General features: G+C 55.8%; 7 protein-coding genes across 7 annotated transcripts, besides 6 other annotated features; 4 read left to right on the top strand and 3 right to left on the bottom strand.

Moving 5' to 3' along the window:
• Positions 1-528: 528 nt before the first annotated feature.
• On the top strand, positions 529-1,072 carry EKO05_0003484 (uncharacterized protein; the record flags this gene model as incomplete). Its single annotated transcript, XM_038938568.1, has 2 exons — positions 529-594; positions 647-1,072. The coding sequence occupies 2 exons, from the start codon at positions 529-531 to the stop codon at positions 1,070-1,072; spliced, it is 492 nt and encodes a 163-aa protein (XP_038800786.1).
• Positions 942-1,014: a tandem repeat.
• Positions 1,073-1,080: 8 nt separating the features above from the next.
• Positions 1,081-1,111: a tandem repeat.
• A 506-nt stretch (positions 1,112-1,617) lies between these two features.
• Positions 1,618-3,989, top strand: EKO05_0003483 (uncharacterized protein; the record flags this gene model as incomplete). The annotated part of the gene is made up of 3 exons (XM_038938280.1): positions 1,618-1,647; positions 1,719-3,654; positions 3,703-3,989. The coding sequence occupies 3 exons, from the start codon at positions 1,618-1,620 to the stop codon at positions 3,987-3,989; spliced, it is 2,253 nt and encodes a 750-aa protein (XP_038800787.1).
• Positions 1,787-1,873: a tandem repeat.
• A 395-nt stretch (positions 3,990-4,384) lies between the features above and the next one.
• Positions 4,385-5,330, bottom strand: EKO05_0003482 (uncharacterized protein; the record flags this gene model as incomplete). Its single annotated transcript, XM_038938312.1, has 2 exons — positions 4,385-5,025; positions 5,189-5,330. 2 exons carry the CDS (start codon positions 5,328-5,330, stop codon positions 4,385-4,387), a joined length of 783 nt encoding a protein of 260 aa, XP_038800788.1.
• Positions 5,055-5,087: a tandem repeat.
• Positions 5,129-5,159: a tandem repeat.
• A 631-nt stretch (positions 5,331-5,961) lies between the features above and the next one.
• On the bottom strand, positions 5,962-7,920 carry EKO05_0003481 (uncharacterized protein; the record flags this gene model as incomplete). The annotated part of the gene is made up of 2 exons (XM_038938200.1): positions 5,962-7,331; positions 7,383-7,920. 2 exons carry the CDS (start codon positions 7,918-7,920, stop codon positions 5,962-5,964), a joined length of 1,908 nt encoding a protein of 635 aa, XP_038800789.1.
• Positions 7,921-8,846: 926 nt separating this feature from the next.
• EKO05_0003480 (Sterol O-acyltransferase) lies at positions 8,847-10,798 on the bottom strand (the record flags this gene model as incomplete). The annotated part of the gene is made up of 7 exons (XM_038938304.1): positions 8,847-8,873; positions 8,922-9,208; positions 9,260-9,319; positions 9,371-9,948; positions 10,000-10,089; positions 10,139-10,588; positions 10,641-10,798. The coding sequence occupies 7 exons, from the start codon at positions 10,796-10,798 to the stop codon at positions 8,847-8,849; spliced, it is 1,650 nt and encodes a 549-aa protein (XP_038800790.1).
• A 770-nt stretch (positions 10,799-11,568) lies between these two features.
• On the top strand, positions 11,569-14,434 carry EKO05_0003479 (clathrin associated protein complex large subunit; the record flags this gene model as incomplete). Its single annotated transcript, XM_038938328.1, has 7 exons — positions 11,569-11,578; positions 11,631-11,754; positions 11,822-12,010; positions 12,061-12,571; positions 12,618-13,082; positions 13,133-14,287; positions 14,339-14,434. The coding sequence occupies 7 exons, from the start codon at positions 11,569-11,571 to the stop codon at positions 14,432-14,434; spliced, it is 2,550 nt and encodes an 849-aa protein (XP_038800791.1).
• Positions 11,766-11,792: a tandem repeat.
• An 869-nt stretch (positions 14,435-15,303) lies between the features above and the next one.
• Positions 15,304-16,905, top strand: EKO05_0003478 (Mannosyl-oligosaccharide 1,2-alpha-mannosidase; the record flags this gene model as incomplete). The annotated part of the gene is made up of 2 exons (XM_038938456.1): positions 15,304-15,545; positions 15,597-16,905. The coding sequence occupies 2 exons, from the start codon at positions 15,304-15,306 to the stop codon at positions 16,903-16,905; spliced, it is 1,551 nt and encodes a 516-aa protein (XP_038800792.1).
• Positions 16,906-17,029: the final 124 nt, after the last annotated feature.

The raw sequence follows: 17,029 nt of genomic DNA, 5'->3' as shown, positions 1-17,029 counted from the left end.
CCGGAAGGTCCCTGATTGGCATATCGGGTCGAGGGTTCTGTTGTCTTAGTGGCATTATGTGAATTGTTGCGTCCCATGTTTCAACGGTCTCTACAGGGGTTATACCATGAACGGCCTGACCAAGTTCTGTTTGCTTTGGACATGCCTATAGCAGCGTTTGAATGAAAGATTCCCCATTGTTCAACACCGGTTGCCCTGCATACGTCTCTCTCTGCTGTTCTTGGACGGACCGAAGTTGAATTGCTTATCGTCTGCCAAGTCGGTTGAATCAATTTAGATGACGGGACCCCACATTCTTGACACAAGTTCCGGGGGCCGATGGTCTAGGCAAGCTTTCCCCACGTTGCTATCACGTCGGACCGCTCGGGAGCTCATTTCACAAGCCCCACTTGGAGCCGCAGGTGTAGCGACCTCTACACGACCAGGACCACTGCTTCATGATTGGTATCGCAGCTCGAACGCTCTGCTCTCGTCGTTTCGATTCTCTGCCACTGTGCTCGAGACTGACCTCAGTTGCCTATTCCTAAAATGTACGGTCGAGGTGGTGCAGGCAACATTGCGCAAGCGGCGGCAACAAGCAAGAAAGCCGCAGAGGTAAGTGACGAGCGGGGAGATGTCCGCTGTCCTCCACTCACGACCGCAACAGGACACCGAAGCCGCCAACCCCCCTGCCACGACGCCCTCAGCGCCGACCGAAACCGCCCAGAGCGCGTCGCAGGAGTATGCACACATGGGCCGCGGCGGAGCGGGGAACTGGTTCCAACCGTCGAACCTGTCCAAGGAGGGCACCTTCTTCCAAGGGTCCGCCGACGCTACTGCTGCGCCCGCAAGCGTGGAACGAAACGTCAGCAAGCCGTGGACGCCGGAGGGCCAAGAGTTGCCGGTTGCGCGGCAGGGGAGGGGCGGCGCGGGGAACATGGTGTGGAAGAGCGAAGCCATGTGGAGGAAGGAGAAGGAGGACGAGCAGAGGAGAAAGGAGGAGATTGAGAGAGAGGCACAGGAGGCAGCAGGCGGGCTGCAGAGCCCCGGGAAGGCGGTGTTTGGGACGCTGAAGGGTGGGAGGGGGTGGTAGGTCGAAGATGGTGGTGGTGGTGGTGGTGGTGGTGTGTGGGGCTGGACGATGATACCACGAAGCTGGTGCTGCCGTGCAGTTGGGAGCGCCGAAACTTGACTACACGCTCACATCGTAGCAGCGAGTAGATGGTAGTTGGAACGCATAGTAAAATTACATGCTGTCTGGATAAAGCTCTTCCTGCTCCCGCCATGATGGTGTGGTTTGGTTGTTGACGGCAGGTTGGCGCTGCACGATTGCACCCAGCAACAGCGAGGGCGGCTCAACGGTGGACAGCTGCCATCTGCCGTGTTTACATCACAACATGTGCGAGACCGTTGATGCCGTGACGCGGCGTCTTGCAGCGACACACCCAATGACGCAGCGTTTTGGGTGGGACGGGGCCGTGCGCATTGTTTACCGGCTAGCGGCCTGGCGCCCTTGCGCCTCGCATAGCATGGCGCCTCTCCTCTCATATAACCGTCGCCCAAACCCCACAAGACTACCCAAATCCGCCGTAGTCCTACACCGACACGACTCGCACCTTGCCGTTGCTACTTTACACGATGGCGCGCCGTTCAGCGAGGCTGCAGAAGGTAAGCACACGCGTCTGCTCTCTCCGTCTCACGTCTGCTTTGTTGACACGGGCTGACCCTCACCGCCGCAGCCTGCGCCCGCCCCAGACAGGGCCATGCGGGCCGGATCCAACGACAGCTGGGAGACGGCGCAGTCGGTGCAGGAGCAGGAGCAGGAGCAGGAGCAGGAGCAGGAGCAGGAGCAGGAGCAGGAGCAGGAGCAGGGGCAGGGGCAGGGGCAGGAGCAAGAAGACTCACAGCTCCAGGAGCTCCCTTCGGTGCGCGAGCTTCCTGAGCCCGTGACGAGGACCCCGCAGAAGCCCGCCGTGCATGAGCGCCAGCCGGCTTCCAAGCTGCCTGCTGCAAAGACGGCGCAGACACCACTGAGCAAGACCCCGTCCTCCCGGCTACTGTCTGCGGTCCCTTCAGTGTGCACGCCGACGAACCGCACTCCCATCAAGCCCGCCGGCGTTGAGATGCACCCCGCGCTGCATCACGCGAGTACCGCAAAGCCTCTCGACGAAGCCCGCTGGCTCGGCTTCCAGTCGCTTGGAGCCCACACCGCACCCCCCAGGGCAGCTGGCCACGCCCCAGGCACGCCTTCCAAGACGCCCGTGCCTGCCGCCACGAGCAATGCTCCCGCCATGGCCTCGTCGCCCGACAGCTTCCGCTTCCGCTTCAAGTCGCCCTTCTCAAAGGTCGCCGACACCTCCAAGCCCAGCGACCTCAGTCCCACCACGCGCAACATCCTGAAGGAGCCCGCCGTTGGTGCAACGCCCGGGCGTGCCATCTTCGGTGCGACCGAATTCTCCTCCAAGGCGGACGTCACACCAGCCAGGCCAAAGGCTGAGCCCAGGGGCAAGATGGCGCGCTTCAGCGATGTCCACCTGGCTCAATTCAAGAAGATGGACTCGGTAGCCAATCACCCGTCAGCTTGGCGACTGAAGAAGACGCCCTCCAAGCCCGACTTGCCCAAGCCCGACACCAACAGACTCAAGCGCACGCAGTCGAAGATGGACCTAGCAGAATCGAGCACCAAGCCCGCCACCGCCCTGAAACGTACACCGTCCAAGATGGATATTGCCGAGTCCAGCACGAAAGCGCCCGCGGTGCAGCGCCCACAGCCCAAGACGAATGCAGAGCCACCCAGCAGAATTCCCCCAACACCACTGAAGCGCACTCAGTCCAAGATCGATCTGACAGGCTCTAGCTTGCCGCGCTCACAGTCTACAGTCCGTCTGGTCGCTTCTCAGGATGGCTCAAACAACCCGGCGCCGAAGCGCGTGAAGCGCACTGAGGTGGACGACGCAGCTACCACGCGACCAGCCTCCCGCGACAGCAATGCTGAAGTATCCTCCTCCGCCTCCAAGGCTCCTGTTCCGCCACGCAAGATCACTTCTCAGACCGCGCTTCCTCGCCTTGCAGCCAGGCTCATGACGCCCACGAAGTCGTCCATTGCCCGCGCGCAGTCTCAGACTGTCAAGGCTACCAAGACCACTTCTATGATCCCACAGTCTCCCGCCACGAAGAACATGTTTACACCAACTCGCATCAGCCAGGCGCTGCGAGACGGTGCTCGCGAGAGCATGCAACAGGCGAGCCGGAACCTGCAGCGTGTGCGATCCATCCTTCGTACACCCAGCCGCAAATTCTCCAACGATCCTACCAAGATCGCGGCGGGCACGCACATGTCTCCACCTCCAGAATCGGCCTGGAACAAAGCTCTTCCTGCAGGTCCGGCTACCGCACCCGTCAGAAAGCACGTGAATTTCAGCAGTAGTACGCTGGCGCGAGTGGCCCCAGAAGACCTGACCAAGTCGCCATCGCCTATGAAGTTCCGCGCTGGCAGTGAGATTCCTTCCGGTGCAGTCCTTTACCCAAGCATCGGATCTGGTGTGGAGTACCCAAAGCTCCCTCAAGGCGATGCCTCTCCTACGGCGTCTCCCTCTCGCCGTCTGACGTTTGGCGGTGAAACGGCAAGTCAACCACGCAGCTTCTCCTTCGAGTCTGGCAAGCCCGTCAACTTTGGTAAATCCCCTTCCTTGACGATTGTGAATCCGTGCTGACATCAACTAGGTCCGTCAACGGCTGGCACCATCCGCATGGTCCGCAAGAGCGATGCTCCCTCAATCGCGGAGAGCACGAAGCGCAAGCTCGAGACTCTGCAAGAGACCTCGGACAAGGAGAACGATGAGCGCCCTGAGAACACTCGCTCTGCCAAGAAGATGAGGCCGACTCCCACTCCCGCGACACCTGCAAAGACGCCCGCGAGCGCAAGCAAGGCGCCCCGCCGCAACCCCGGAAGCGCCATGAGCAAGTCCAGGCTCGCTTTCCTCGCTACTCCCAAGCGCGGCAAGGCTTAGTTCGACACAAATCCGGGCAATGCTTTTGGTCCTCCATGGCCATTGCCATTCTGAATGCGTATTTCATGAAACGATTTCCTTTGTCACACGGTTACATCTGCATCATGGCACATGTCGGCGTCTCGGAAAGATCAGAACGATCTATGATCATGATCAACGACTCCTGTTTCTCTGTACTGGTTCTTGCTGTTTGCTTTCTCTTGACGACACCTGGGCGGCAACGATTGGCGAGATGGTGCTAAACGATCATAATCTGGGTTGTGTGTAGCCATGAACAAATCCTCGTGATTTGGTAACATAATGAAAACGATTCTAAATAATCTCACCGCGTTTGTGATGACTCTAAATGTGCCCCGTCTGTTCTAACCGTCTATACCGCACTCTCACGCAGCCCTCTACTCGTCGTCAACCCTCTTCAGCTGCTCCACAAGCCAATCCTTCATCCTCTCACTCTCCTCAGGCTTGTGCGGGTAATGATGCCCCATATCCCACCTCTCCACGATACTCATCCCATCAGCAACCTCGAAATGCCCCTCTATCAGCCCGTCACCCGCCCACTTCCACTCATCCTGCTCCCCCTGAACATGCAGCACAGGCGCCACGATGTTCTCTTTCAGAAGCTTCTCCCTCTCCTCCTCACTCCTCGCCACAAACTCCGGCATCTTCTGCACACATCCCGGCACCAGCGGCGGCGGATACGACGCGCAAACACAAAGCGCGAACCGAAACGACTCCAGCCAGTCCTCGCCCCTGGCCCCAATCTGGCGCCGTACATGCGCGGCCCGCAGCAATCCCGCGACGACCTTGGTCCCCTGCGAAAAGCCAATGAGGCCCACGACGCGGCCGCCGTTTGTGGCGATGCGGCCCACGGCATCGCGGACCAGGCGCTCGACTTCCTTGGAGAGAGCCGAGGTCGAGGCGCCAGATTTCATGGCCTCGAGGGTTACTTTTTCGCCCGGCGGGAGCCAGCGCGCGAACGGCCCGCAGCCGTCGAAGAAAGGGAGGATGCCTGGGCCGGCGGGCGAGGGGAAGGGGGCTATGGGGAGTTTGGGTTAGTCTGTATGTGTGTGCGTGTGCGTGTGCGTGTGCGTGTGCGTGGATGGGGATGGGGATGTACGATGGGAGGTAACATCGGATTTAAAAAAAAAAAAAAAAAAAAAAAAAAAAAAATACAAAATACAAAATACAAAAACACTCACCCTCCAAACTCTCAATATGGAAATACTCCTTCAACACTCGATTCAGCCGCGCCAACTGCATCGTGTGGATCGTGGCGTTGCTGCCCGATCCGTGAAAGGCTAGGAGCGTGGGTTTCCCCTTGGCTGCCGCGTCGTCCGCCATGTTCGATGGTGCGGTGCTAAGCGTGAAATAGGGCGTTGGCGATGCTTCTGTTGCCATGCAATACAATACCGTACACCACCGAGTTGGCACGTGGGAAGCCGGGTGGGGAAATACAAAGATCAAAGGATTGTAGAGTGTTTGGTCCTGCTTTCTTGGCTTGGTGGATTATTTTTCCCCACCCTTTCCTCGAGATCTTCTGATCGGGACGCTCGTGCGATGTTGGGATGGCGTGGAGTGTTTGAGTCTGGGGATGGGTTGTGCCCCTCTTTGCTCTTTCTTCTTCCCTTGCTAATCCGCCGGTTTTCGGAGGTGCCAAGATCTGCTATTCGGGTCTAGGAGCGTCTCGAGAATCTTAATCCAGGTATGTCGTATGTTGATGTCCGGTTGTTGGTAGACGGATGCTCCAAAATGTATGAAGATGGTGCTATCAGATGGAAGGTTGGATGCCAAGGTGTTGGCAAGTCGGCGCTAGTGATCGGCTTTATCGTGTTCTTCATGGCAATGCCGAAACATGACATTTTGATGCTAGGTATGGCTGTGCTGAACACAAGGAAATCATGATTGGCTGGCTGATAGAACAGAAGGTGCAGAGGATATCATACAAAAGGCTCGGAATGGGAGCTGCGCTGCTTCAGGCCTTCGAGGCCGTCGTTCCACTCCTCAACAACCCGCTCTTCCCCGAGCTTCCACTCGCTCTACTGCTGGCTCTGGTCCTCCCTTCCCCTTGCCTCACACTGGCCAGAATGTCCCTCCCGATATCACTCTTGCCCAGCTTAGCTACAAGCGCTGTGTTTTCTCTCTGCAACTCTCCAATCTGCACCTTGAGTAGCTTGTTCTCTTCCTGAAGCAGTTCTTTCTCCTTCTTGAACTCATCCCTCTCCCTCTGAGTCGACGCGAGCTTTGACTTATCAGCGTCTTTCTGCTGGCGAGCGAGAAGTTTCTTAGTCTCCCTTTCGCGGCGCTCTTCAAGTTTGCGCATTTCTTTGGCGTATTTCTCCTCTTGCCTTTTCTTGTCTTTGGCGTGCTTCTCAGCCGCCTTCTCAATCTCTTTCTGACTCTTCTGTGACTCGCTTTGTACGGCTGCGGTACGCTTCTCGCGCTCTGTGTCCAGCTTTTCACGTAGTTGGACTTTTCTATCTTCGATCTTGTTGAGTTCGCGTGCGTGATGGCTGTCATCGTCGATAGGCACAGATACTTCCGATGCTGTTGACGGCGTAGCTATGCTCTCGTCGACGGGAAGCCCTTCGGGTGCACTGGTGAATTGCTCAGCAGAGGCGAAAGAGTCGACCGATGAGACCGATGACGAGGAAGTGCTGGAAATGCTGCGCTGAAGCTGGGGCATGGGGTTCATGGCGTCTGGAATGTATGCACCAAGGCCGCCTACGGCGTCTCTCAGCTGGTCGAGGTAACCTTGTACAGGCTCCTCCTTTTCGACTACTTGGTGTGAGGCTCGTCTGCGTGTCGATGCTGGTCTATCCGCTATGCTGGTACCGACCCCTGCACCGATGCCATTCGAGTTCTCTATCGAATAGCGTGGCTGTGCATCGTGGTCCTGCTGTGGGGCATTGGTCGAGTCGTTTTGGCCAGCCTTTGGAGCCTCATCCACTTCAGCATCGTCCCTCGCGCATGCCCAATCCAAGAATTTGACCGCATCTGCCACAATACTGCTTGGAACGTTTCTCTCTACCATGAAACGCGGTATGCCACCGCCAGGATCGCTGCGCGTGACCATTATCCACTCGACTGGATTGGTCTCAGCGTCCTCGTTCCCCTCCAGTGGTATCTCTCGGATCATCTCGATGGACTCGTAGAAACCTCGAACCATGCCATCGCGAGGCGGCGCATCTGGATGAGATACAGGTATCGACACGACCATCCAGTGTCGTGGCGTAGTGCAGCCGATCTTTGAAGCTTCGCTGAGGGCGTTTTCGGACGTGATGAGCAGCGTGATGAACTCTCGAGGGGATGTTGGTCCTGGAAACTGCGCAGATAGCTGGTACACTGTTTCTTGTCAGTGCGTGTACTCATAGCTTGCTAGTAGCACGCTCATACCCTGTAGATTACCGATGCCTTCTACAGTCATGTCCTCTAGCCTCTGATCTCCGCCAATGCCTCTGATGTTACCTTCTCCAGGCCCGCCTCGCACTTCCAAGCTCTCAGGGAACTCTCTTTGCATCATGCGCTTCCATTTTGCAAACCCCAGGCCTTCATGCACACTCGTCCGCGAGAACCATGCGCCGTGTCTGTCATGCCCAGCCATTTTGTACACGCTCATGCCGGCAGCTGCCTCTTTGCCCCCCAGCTTCACCGGCTTACCCCATAACTTCTGCAGTGCTTCATGCTCTTTCGCAGGCGGCGGCCGCCGGACCTCAGACTTTGTGAGATCGGCGGCATTGGCTGCAGGCTGTGGAGATGTGCGCGTGCGCTGTGCTGACTCGTAGGGTGTGCCGTTTGGTGGGGGAGGAACGGAGTTTGCGATAAGTTCAGCGTTGGAAAGGATCTCAGGGAGGAAGCTCTTGAGATTGTCGGTTGGCACGTCACTAAACTCCTTGGGTCTGAGGCATTCCAGCGCCTTGTGCAGCTCAGCCATGGTGGAGATTTGGAGTATGCAAATCCGCTTTCGCAAGATCTCGAGATATACGCGATTCAGAAGTGATGACGGCACAGAGTCTGAGTGCGTTCGACAGTGTTGTTGCTTTCCGATGTATCCGTAGCTCGAGATAGTATAGCCGATAGTTCAGTTAGTGACGAGCGATGAAGTCACAAGCACACAAACAAAAGCAAATGGGTATTATTCAGATCGCAAAGTAAGAAGCAGATATCAAGATAGAAGTCTCTGCAACAGGGAAGATTTAATCCTGAGTTGCAAGGCTCGTGGATTGCAGGTTGCACATGGAGGGTCACGCGACTACGTGATTGCCCTGATGTCATATCCCTGCCAATTCGCCGGGTACGCTTGCCTCACATCCATGATCCATGTGAGTGGACCCTGAGATGGCCAGAACGTCCACCACTACGTCACGCTAGGACTCGACTTGGTGCTTGTTGCGAGACTCAGAGATGGCAAAATCCAAGAAAGGCATCTTTCCTGTCCTTCGTAGGTACGGCGGGAAGACCTCGGGCGCAGTCTTTGAAACGTCAGTGGGGGCAGACACTGCGTTTGGCTTGTGAAGCTCGTCTACCAGATATTTTTGTATGCAAGAAGTCAGCATGAGGCGCATCACAGCTCTCACCAATTGGCAACTCTCACAAGTGTCGCTCCCGAAAAAGCTTTTATCCCCAAGACTACTATGGAGGCCATTCATTGATTCGCAGCATTTCTTCCAGGTGTATCACGCACCAGGACGTATGGAGCGGGATGTAAGAAGCAGAGCAAGGTGATGGTTCATTCAGTCTACAAAGCGAAGCAAAAGGCACGTAATCAAGGAGAAGGGTATCTTGTAAGCCATCTAGAAACACTGGAAAGAGATTCTCATGTGTTGAGACTTGTCCACCGAAGCGTGCAAATCAGACCGTTTACACGAGGACGTATAGTGCGCACATCTGTACCCTCTTAGCTTGAATCAGAACAACCGCGTTTGCTTGACTTACCATGCTTAACCCTAGGATCATGCTGCACCAAAACAGAACGTTGTTCAATAAGGTCCGTCCCTTGATCCACTTGCTTCTCTGCACTACAACTATTGGCATCTGGAGCATCATAGCGATGAAGCCATAGCCCCTAAACTTTCTCGTGATGCAGCCCATGACTAATTCATGCGCAAGGGCAGAGATGAAGAAGGTAATGACCGTGGCAAGCGGGCGCGACAGATGGTTCTTGGATGCCGAGTAGACATGTCGACGGAAGAAGTGGTGTACAGGGGAATTCCATTCCCTGGCTTTTGTTGGTTAGTTCAGTTGGCTTTGATGTGCTCTTAGGTCAAACATACAGAACTCGAGCCAGTCGCAACTATTCCACCAGTCCGCGTAAAATTGCCGGTCCGCGAACCCTACGTTCTACATTAGCCGGATGGACGTATTCCCCGAAGCTGATGACTTACGTGTGAGCTCTGCGAAAGCGCCCAGGATGTATTCAAAAATGACGAGGAACGTTAGCAAGAACGTGATCATGAAGGGAAAGAGCAGTCGACCGATAGTCTCTGCCAAGATCAGACTAAAGTCCAAAGTACCCTTCGAGTGGTGCAGGGCAATGGCAGACTCGTCCAGTACGGGAAGGATGAATTCCTCTGTCGTGATGACCATCAGGAAGATGCATCCAAAGACAGCCAGTACCTTGTAGAAGACCTCTAGCGGGCGAATGTAGGCTACACGAGGATACTCAAGCTCGTAGCACAGGGTCGGACAGAAAATGAAGTCTATCCAGTTGTACATAGTGAGGTTCTCTGGGTAAGAAACACGACCGAGAGGTGACGAGAGCTCAAAGGCAAGATCTTCGCGAAGCTGGCGCAAAGACTCTTTGTTTGCAGCATCAGGCTCTACCTGACTGGGAGATTGCGGGATCTCATGTAAGTGCGTGCGCGGTTTCGGGTATCGGACCGCTGCTGTCTTGCTGGCTTTCTCAGGGCTGTCGAGATCGTTCAGACGGCGCAGCGTTTCGCTCAGGTGGCCGTTGTAGAAGCTGTCGCAGTGGATCAGTGAGTACAGGGGCATGGCTCGGGAACGAGCTTACGCGTATGAATGCATCTTCATGAAGATCGCAAGTAAATGCAGGGTGAAGAAGACCTGAGCAGTCCAGCTCCAGTCGCGAATAAAAGGGTACCTATAACTCATCAGCTAGCCTTCCACAGACCAGACAAGCGTATGCTTACGTGCACCAGAACGAGAGCCAAAAGACCTGGTATATGCTCTGGATCGCTATACCAAGCTGACTCCAGCGCAGTGGCCCCTTCCCCTTGAGGAACAGCTTCTGGAGTGGGAGTGCCACCGCAGTGCTCCCTACCATGGCACCGTCCACGAGGCCCAGCTCCCATATCTTCTCCTTGAATAGTTTCCACTGCCTGATCTGGAACGGGTATCCGGTCTCCTTTGCCGTGCGAAGCATTGAAGTGATGACCATGATGGCCAGGCCAATCCAGAAGAGCACAAAGAAGCCGCGGAAGTCATGGTAGTCGCTCGCTGGGTCGAAGTGGGAGACGCGATCAACATAGTCTACGGTAGGGAACATGCGCCGCTTCTGCTGAGCTCGAATCTGTCGGCGCGCAGAGGATGCGGCCTGGACGGAAGGCAGGGCATCGACGGGGATGGGAGTTGTTCTACCACTGCGGAGGTAGTCAGTACACGCTGCACATACATAGAGCAGGTCTGTCTCACCTCGAGACCCCTGATCCTGCCTCCAAGTGTTGCGTCACGGATTCATCGCTGAGTCGAGGCTTGAGGAAGTCGATGTGATTGGGTTTACGCGGTCGCGGCGAGTGATGCTCGCCATGACCGTCGTGTGGATGTGCGTCAATCGAGGTAGACTCGGCCATTATGGATCAGAGAACGTGTGCATAGTAGAAGGAGGGAGCAGTGGCACATGTGGATACAGGATGTGGCCAGCCCAGACGGCGATCTGCGGCTTGCCCGGGTCACTCGGTCACGGTGCTGTCAAATGTGGCCGCAACAGCCGCGGTTGATGAAGAGAAACCTGGTCTGCTGGCACTAATGGCAGGGATCTAACGTGACTCCAGGCAGATTTCAGTATACATGGCGTCTACGTACTGGGCAGCTAAGTGCTTAGACAAGTTGATCGTTTAGTGGACTGGTAGCGCGCGAATACTGCATGCAGGACGGATGTTGACATCAGCGGCTCCGCGAGTCATGCGTCAGTCAAGCTCACGAGGCAGGACGAACGAGTTATGGCAGCTATCCGCGCCAGGCCTCTGTCACAAAGCATGGAGGTGCCCGGCAAGGGCTGGGCAGTTGTTGGTTTTATGCAAAGATCGTAGCGGGTTCCTACTCGTCTGTCTAGTAGAGGTTGTCTACCAAAGCCAGCCCAGCCTGACTAGCTCCCAAGTTCCAGAGACGAGGCAGGGGACACGAACGTCGTTTCTCCGTTCCGCGCGAACCCTGGCTCGCTGGCTGTAAGGCTTACCTTGCCGTACACCTCGAACCTCGAATCGCAGCCAGCAGCGCAAACACCCGCTTTCCCTCTCATCACAGCGACAGCACCCCCACGCCCCGCACGCTCAGCTACCGCCCGCGACCACTCGGTTCTCCTCTCGACGATTCCTGGGGTGGGGTCCCAGCGACCGTCACCATGACCTCTCGTACGCCAAGCATCAAAGAGCCCAGCTATGCACGCATGCTAAGGATGTCTAGTCAAGCAATTCATTCGGAATGTGCGAGCCGCGAAGACGATTGCCGACGAGCGCGCCGTCGTGCAGAAGGAGAGTGCAGCCATCCGCGCCAGTTTCAGGGAAGAGAGCCACGACTCCAACGTGAGGTGTGTTGCAATGCTGCCGCTGCTGCTACTGCCGCTGCACGAGGGGCACATGCTCACAGTCAGGCAGGAGAAACAATGTCGCCAAGCTCTTGTACCTCTTCACGCTGGGTGAGAGAACACACTTCGGACAGATTGAATGTCTGAAGCTGCTGGCATCCCCGCGCTTCGCAGACAAGCGCCTCGGCTACCTAGGCACCATGCTGCTGTTGGACGAGAACCAAGAGGTCCTGACACTGGTCACCAACTCGCTGAAGAAGTGCGCTATCCCGTCGTGCTGCACAGCCATGGAAACTGACGCCCGCGCAGTGATCTGAACCACGCCAACCAGTACACTGTCGGTCTCGCCCTCTGCACCCTCGGTAACATTGCCTCCGTCGAAATGGCTCGAGACCTGTTCCCCGAAGTCGAGACGATAATAGCAAGCGCAAACCCTTACATTCGCCGGAAGGCCGCCCTGTGCGCCATGAGGATATGCAGAAAGGTGCCCGATCTCCAGGAGCATTTCCTAGACAAGGCCAAGTTGCTGTTGCAAGATCGCAACCACGGCGTCCTACTGTGCGGTCTCACATTGGTCACAAGTCTGTGTGAGGCAGATGAGGCAGAGGATGATGAAAACGGCATCAAGGACCTGTTCAAGCCACAAGTACCGGCTCTCGTAAAGATCCTGAAGGGCCTTTCTTCCTCAGGATATGCGCCTGAACACGACGTAACAGGCATCACGGACCCATTCGTGCAGTGCAAGATCCTGCAATTACTGCGAGTCCTTGCACGCGGCGACGCTCAGGTCAGCGAGCAGATCAACGATATCCTCGCCCAGGTATGTCCGCCGAATGCAAGAGTTTGGCCGTGTCTGACGCTAGCAGGTCGCCACAAACACAGACTCTTCGAAGAATGTTGGAAATTCCATCCTGTATGAGGCCGTACTTACCATCCTTGACATCGAGGCCGATTCAGGTCTCCGTGTGCTTGGTGTGAACATTCTCGGAAAGTTCCTGTCGAACAGGGATAACAACATCAGATATGTTGCCCTCAACACATTGAACAAGGTTGTCGCAGTCGAACCCAACGCTGTTCAACGACACCGAAACACCATCTTGGACTGCCTACGCGACCCTGATATCAGTATCCGGAGACGTGCGCTCGACCTCAGCTTCACTTTGATCAATGAGAGCAACGTGCGCGTACTGATTCGCGAACTGCTTGCTTTCCTCGAGGTTGCCGACAACGAGTTCAAACCCGTCATGACGTCACAGATTGGAATCGCTGCGGACAGGTTCGCCCCGAACAAAAGATGGCACGTCGACACCATGTTACGGGTGCTGAAACTTGTAGGTACCATAAAGCTCTCGACCGTACCAATGCTGATGCACAGACCTAGGCTGGCAACTATGTCAAGGAGCAGATTCTGTCATCATTCGTTCGATTAATTGCGACAACGACGGATCTCCAGACCTACTCCGTACAGAAGCTCTACGCGGCGCTGACAGAAGACATCACTCAGGAGGGATTGACTTTAGCAGGTTCTTGGGTTATTGGAGAATACGGAGATGCGCTGTTAAGAGGCGGCCAGTACGAAGAGGAGGAACTTGTCAAGGAAGTGAAGGAGAGCGATGTTGTCGATCTTTTCGAGACCATCCTGAACAGCAGCTACGCCGGGCTCATTGTTCAGCAGTACATCATCACAGCTTCGATGAAGTTGACAACGCGACTTAGTGAGCCAGCTCAGATTGAGCGCCTGCGCAGACTGCTGCAAAGATACGGCTCCAACCTCGACGTCGAGACTCAACAGCGCGCTGCCGAGTATGGCAACCTGTTTGGATATGACTCGATTAGAAGAGGTGTTCTTGAGAAGATGCCACCTCCTGAGATCCGCGAGGAGCAACGCGTGCTGGGTGAGGCTACCAAGAAGCGGCAGTCCAAGATCGTCAGCAAGAAGAAGCCTGCACAGGCAGCGACAGAGGATCTACTCCTCGATCTCATGGGCGACTCTGGCGTACCGGAAACGAACGGCGCAACCAGTGGGTCCCAGCAAAACCAAGATCTTCTGGCAGACATTCTCGGTGGAGGCGGGCCATCCGCATCTTCACCGCCTACCCAGACGGCGTCCGCTACACCCCAGTCCAATGTTGCGAACATCATGGATTTGTTCAACAGCGGCCCATCAAGTTCACCGGCACCTGCGCAGTCACGGCCGCCTCCACAAGCAGCGTCAATGGACTTACTTGGCGGTCTTGGAGGCATGTCATCACCGCCGCCTCAGACTTCAACACCTTCAGTGGCTTCTGGACCACCTGCGCACCCCGTGTACAATAAGAACGATCTCGCAATCACCTTCCAGCTCAAGCGTGACGCCAACGCGGTGCAGCTGCTCGCGCGTTTCCGGAACACAGGAGGGGTTGGGCAGCTATCTGCAGTCAATCTGCAAGCCGCCGTTCCGAAGAGCCAGAAACTGCAGCTGCAGCCTATCAGTACAGGGGAACTAGATGCGGGACAAGATGCAACACAACAAATGCGAGTCACATCGGTCAATGGGGTAAGTTGGTTCCTAGAAACAACATGAAATGAGCGCTGACAAACAATACAGCCCCCTCCAGCGAGGCTCAGGCTAAGACTCAAGCTCAGCTATGCAAGCAGTGTAGGTCCGGTATCAGAGCAGGTCGACTGGTCAGAGCCAACATAATCGTGTGTGCCGCGGAGCTGCGGACGGAGTTGGACATCATAGACGAATGAAACGAGTTCGATGACCGATCGTCTAGCCAGCTAACAGCTCTCCAGGTGAACTCATCACATGTCGATAGCTCGAAGTGCAAGTAAGATAGCGGAAGGCTGCGAAGATCAGAGCACGGCCCTTTTCTCCCCACATCCAAGGGTGCATGTGGTCAGGCACGCAATCGTCCCGACTGGCTTCCCCTTACGACTTTGACATGAACACAGCCAAGCATTCTCCGGATAGCCGCACTGCTTAAGAGTCCGATGCCCTTTGTATAGTCGATGCGATTGCTAGTATCTGACTAACAGCATGCTCAGGTAGGTAAACTGACGTCGCCCCAAGATTTGAACACATCTGTGAGGACCCTCAGCGTCTCTAAAAGCACACTGATCGACAGCGCACGCTAGGTGAGGCCACAAGATATTGGCCACACGCGCCTTGTATGACAACACCGTTGCTTCGGCTTCACACCTTCCTCAACCGAAATGCAATCACGCGACGCTAGCACATGCTCTACCATCCGCTCGGAACGACTGATCATGATTGGCTGACGATAACCATCCTCCTGGTGGTCGCAAGCACAGCATGGGAATTGACGGCTTGGTGCATGTGTGCAGGTAGGTATCATGGTCTCATAATGACAAGACGAGTTCCCTGCTGAGGTTCAAGATGGGGTTAGGCCGGTGTATATAGTGGCTCGCATTACTGCATAGGACCCTGCCCTTGACTCAGATGAGCTTTTGTATAAGGTAAGGACCAACCAAGCATTCCTCTCGTGCTGGTCTCCACATCCATAAAGGCTCGTTGACCAGTTCGTCCGGTTGTGAGGACAGCTTGTAATGGTTCTTCTCAACGCTTTGGCGCTCAGCGCCGTAGTTCCTTCGTTTGTCTGGGCTCTTCCCGCAGAGTCCCATCAGGAGCAATCACATGTTGCCCAAGAGAAACGACAGTACTATTCACTCTCAGCAAACAGAGCACAGGCCGTTGTCGACACGTTCAGGCTGAGCTGGGCGGGATATTACACATACGCGTTTCCCAACGATGAACTGTTGCCAGTCACGAATAGTTTTGGCAACTCACGGTAAACACGGCTTCACGCCAAGCGTATGATATATCACTGATTCTTCTCTAGTAATGGATGGGGTGCTTCGGCCGCTGATGCACTCAGCACAGCACTCGTCATGGGCGAGAAAGAGATTGTCAACCAGATCATCTCGTACATCCCTACCATCGACTGGTCCACGACAGAGACATCAGTCTCCCTCTTTGAGACCACAATCCGGTACCTAGGTGGCATGCTCTCGGGCTACGACTTTCTTTCCGGCCCCTTGGCCCACCTGGCAGACGATCCGGCAAACGTAAAAGCCCTCCTCGAGCAATCCGTCCATCTCGCCAACAACTTGAGCTACGCGTTCGAAACGCCCACGGGTGTACCCTGGAACGATCTCGATTTTTCCACGCGCAGTGTCTCTGTTGGACCGAATGGCCTTGCAACAGTCGGCACTCTCATCATGGAATGGGTGCGGCTGGCCGACCTCACGGGAAACAGGACGTACGCAGCTCTGGTCGAGCGCGCAGAGTCGTACCTTATCCACCCCTCCCCCGCAGCCTCGGAGCCCTTTCCCGGTCTATTGGGCATGAACATCAGCCCGCTGACTGGCCAGTTCCTCGACGCGCAGGGTGGCTGGATAGGTGGCGCGGACTCCTTCTACGAGTACCTGCTCAAAATGTACATCTATGACCCAGCGCGGTACCAAGTCCTGCTCGACCGCTGGATCCTAGCCGCAGATTCCACAATCGGCTATCTGACGAGCCACCCGCTGACACGTCCGGACCTGACCTTCGTCGCCACGTTCAACGGCACAGAGCGCCAGCTCGTGAGCCAGCACCTCGCGTGCTTCCACGGCGGCAACTTCATCCTGGGCGGCCAAGTCCTCAACTCACCAAAGTACCTGCAGTACGGCCTCTCCCTCGTAAACGGATGCCACGAGACATACGCCACAACAACGACACACATCGGACCGGAAGTCTTCGGCTGGGACCCCAACACGATCCCCGCGGGCCAGCGTAGTTTCTTCATCCAAAATGGCTTCTACATCCTCAGCCCCGGCTACCAGCTCCGCCCGGAAGTCATCGAAAGCTACTACTACGCCTACCGCGCCACGGGCGACAAGAAGTATCAGGAATGGGCGTGGGACGCGTTTGTAGCCATCAATGCCACGACACGCGTTGGTAGTGGGTACAGCACAATCCGAGACGTCACTGCTGCGCGGGGAGGCGGGTTTGAGGATATGATGGAGAGCTTTTGGTTTGCTGAGGTGCTCAAGTATAGCTATCTTATTCAAGTGGATGATGACGCTGAGTGGCAGGTTAGTAGGTCGGGGAGCAATAAGTGGGTGCTGAACACGGAGGCGCACCCTGTAAGGATCTATGGTCACTGAGTTGGGTTGGAAGCTGGAAGATTCTCGGCTCCTTGGCTTGCATCGGGGGTTGGTTGTTCAGCTTGGTTGGTGTTTTTCATCCGCTTCCCTTCGTCATGACGGTTCCTCGCATGGTTACAGTGTA

Source organism: Ascochyta rabiei, chromosome 5 (genome assembly GCF_004011695.2).
Source record: "Ascochyta rabiei chromosome 5, complete sequence".
NCBI lineage: Eukaryota > Fungi > Ascomycota > Dothideomycetes > Pleosporales > Didymellaceae > Ascochyta > Ascochyta rabiei.
The sequence above is the reverse complement of the archived record's forward strand: the minus strand, read 5'-3'. Positions and strand labels throughout refer to the sequence as shown.